This window comes from Hylaeus anthracinus, unplaced genomic scaffold (assembly GCF_026225885.1).
Source record: "Hylaeus anthracinus isolate JK02 unplaced genomic scaffold, UHH_iyHylAnth1.0_haploid 2, whole genome shotgun sequence".
NCBI classification, from domain to species: Eukaryota; Metazoa; Arthropoda; class Insecta; order Hymenoptera; family Colletidae; genus Hylaeus; species Hylaeus anthracinus.
In genome coordinates this window covers 2,646,137-2,649,382 of record NW_026534838.1, presented here as the reverse complement: position 1 = coordinate 2,649,382, position 3,246 = coordinate 2,646,137, and the positions used below count along the sequence as shown (strand labels likewise).

At 36.6% G+C, this 3,246-nt stretch overlaps 1 protein-coding gene across 1 annotated transcript in view; it reads right to left on the bottom strand.

The window, feature by feature from the left end:
- Window positions 1–323, bottom strand: part of LOC128892992 (POU domain, class 6, transcription factor 2) — a gene marked incomplete at its 5' end in the record, with an annotated part of 38,397 nt that extends 38,074 nt beyond the window's left edge. The window contains one exon of the mRNA XM_054153691.1: window positions 107–323. Coding sequence (XP_054009666.1) covers window positions 107–323 — 217 coding nt within the window. The remainder of the gene's footprint in view (window positions 1–106) is intronic.
- Window positions 324–3,246: the final 2,923 nt, after the last annotated feature.

Genomic DNA, 3,246 nt, shown 5'->3' with positions numbered 1-3,246 from the left:
TTATTATATTTTATTTTTATTTAATATTTTATTCTTTTTTGTTTATTTTTATTATACTCTTTTATTATAATTCTGAGTTCTAGTTTCTACAGGTGATCTCACTCACTTGTCCCATTCAGATGTTCCTGGACTGATGCACCCTTCGCTTGGTGAAGGTTTTCAGGCGAGGGACTGTGTCCCTTCTTCCGCGAGTTCTTCATGTCGTCCAGCATCATCTGATGTTCATGGAGCGTGCCTGCTGTGGCTGGCTCAGGGCTGCCAACGCTACTCCTGTCGCTATCCTGTAACAAACCAACGTTCGAATTGTTAACCAGGCGTGCAAATCATATTACATACTATTATAATAATTATTTCATAGCTACTTTGGAATATTTTCTAAATATATTTAGAACAAATCACACCAGTGATAAATTAATATTTATTGAAGTTCTTCGATTTAAAGAATTTTTTTTAATCAATATTCCGTGGGGGTTGGTCCAAGAAAGAGGTCCACTCCACCATACTGTTTATGGTGGCTCATGAAAAACAAAGTTTAACTCATTCACTGCTAGAGAAATTTACAGCGTTTTGCTTTGGTACGCTAAGATATATTGGGTTGTCCGGAAAGTCCATGTCGATTTTTGGTAGGTGGTACAGGTTTGAATATGTCGAAATGTTTGAAAACAAATAACATGCATACATCCCTTAAAAGGTGGAAAAGTTGTAAAACAAAATGGCATCTACGTAATTCAATAAATTCATGTATATTTATTATATGCCTTTAAATTTTTCTTAGAAATTGGCACGAACTTTCTGGACAACCTAATAATAAAGACGTGTAACCTAGATTATTATTCTAATAATAAAAAATAACATTAAATTCGTTATTTTAAAAAGAAAGTTTTTTTAAAATCCTATAAACTTCTCCCTAAAATAATTGCAATCAATTTGAACTGCTCGATATTTCATTGAATGGTTTAAGACTTATCATCCATAGTGATTCTATCCTACCAGTTTCAATCTCCACGTATCGTATTTATCGGACCAGTTTCAAGACCATTGGGAACCCAGCGAGCCTTTGTAAACCTTCGCAATGGTACGCACAATAAAAAGTAATCGGTAGCTCGTACGCCAATATATCGCGAACGCGGAATGATTGAACCCCCTCCCCGAACGTACACCCACAATCATGCGTCGGTTAATTTGCGATATCGTCGGCAGCACGATAGAAAAATTGCACGCGAATTATTTATGTTTATACAATATCGCGGCGATACGCCGAAACGCAAGGAAACGAGTCTGCAATTTTTCGACGGTGTTTCATTAAGCTTAAAATTGTATTATCGGCGGTGGGACGCGGGATTTCGGTTAACGAGCTTCGTTCGGCCGAGGAATCGCCGACATAAACTCGACCGATCGAGGAAAATGGAAGCTTTATTACCGCGTGCGATGTTACGAATGGCTGTCCTTGGATGCCGGATAAAACACTAACGAGCGGTCAATCTGTCGAGGGTGTGTACGTGCCCGGCTCGGGCCAGAATCCGAATGAATTTTCCTCATCGCTTGGATCGAGCAGGCCCATTTTTCGGGGTTTTCCATCTCCTGACCGGTAATCCCAACGAAAAGATGCGCACAGAGTCTCGAGAACGCGCGAATTCCTGTCTCGGAGCCGCACGGCTTTGGGGATTACACCCCTCGACACGCGATCAAGGCCATAGGTGAGCATCCGAGGCCAAGTTTTGGAAGTACTTTACTCAGAAGTGCTTATGGGATGCACTACAGCTCGCTTACGCTTCTAATATTTGTTTATTATTGTCGATGTACGTCCTTTTATAAATTATTCTTAACTTAGAGTGTAGGTAAAAATATAATTAAATGTCCTAAGGTACTCGATTTATTGAAATTTAATATTCCAAAAAGCTACTTAGAAACAATAATATATTCTGTACGACTCTTAAATTCCTCTCCTAAATTATTCTTAACTCAAATTTTAGATAGAAATACAATTAAGGAACTTTTGTATACACGAACTGACAGTTTTTCCGGAGATTGGTGCAAAAGAAATTGGGGTTTTTAATCTTTAGTTTTAAATGACCATAACTCTTTTTATAATAAACTTTATTAATCAAAATAAGAACCATTAGAATCAACGTATATTTTCCAATGATGCCGTTTTTCGCATCATCGTTGTTTTTGCAGATTCTAAGCTTCACAATTATGTATACAATGCCAATATTTATTTTAAAATGTATTAAAATTTCAAACGGCAAAGTTTGACAATGTGAAAACCACGATTCCTTTTGCACCAACCTAGTCTTTTTAACTTCTAGGAAAACAGTAATAGGGGTGAGTTTATTTCATGTATCCCTAACTCAGGTTTATACAAAAAGGGAAGCAATACAGTGCCATCTATGTCCCTTTTAAAATTCTCTTGCTAATTATATACAATTTCATAATGTACTATTTTTTTAAGATCATGTATCAGCAGTGTCAATGTACCAGACAGCTAAGTAACCAATTTCAGTGTTGTATCTCATTAATTATCCCCTTTGAGCGTTCCCTTCAAGTTCGATCAGATCTGAGAACTAATTTGGCGGTTCCTATTTGTTTCCAAGAAAAGAGACAGTACCTAGCCGATCGCCAGAGGCATCGCGCTGTTTGCTTCTCCCCACATTGCTCTATCTCGTGTCTCTTCGAGCAAACATGTGAACACTCGATCTCTCGAATGGAAACAAACTGACGTTCAACATTGGGCTCGAAATATTTTCTCTTACCGAATATGATCCTACGGAGATCCTAAACGCGTTGGCCAATCCGCATCTGTATCATTATGTTACCCCCAAATTTTGGAAATTTCATATTTTAATTAACAATGACGAATATAACATTGTTATGGGGTTTAGTTTAAGTTTAGAGAGGATTATTATAATTTGTCAAGCATTAGATTTTCATACATTCTCATATTCGATACCAGATGTTTCGAATACGTTTGAAATCATTTTTAAAAAGAATATCCTCTTTGTAATTCTCCCATTTTCACTAAGGAATGAAATAAATCGATTCTGAAGATGAAACGTTAAAGAAAATAAATCTGCATCGGATTCGTGAATTTAACGAAATTGCAAAAATAAGTACTAGTTTAAGTACAACAAAAATAAGTTTCGATTGTTTAGAAACAAAGTGAGAGGCTCGTATAAGTTTTCACGATTTATTTCACGAAATAATTAAAAAGAAACAAAAATCCTATGCGTTGCGCTCCGTGCAGTG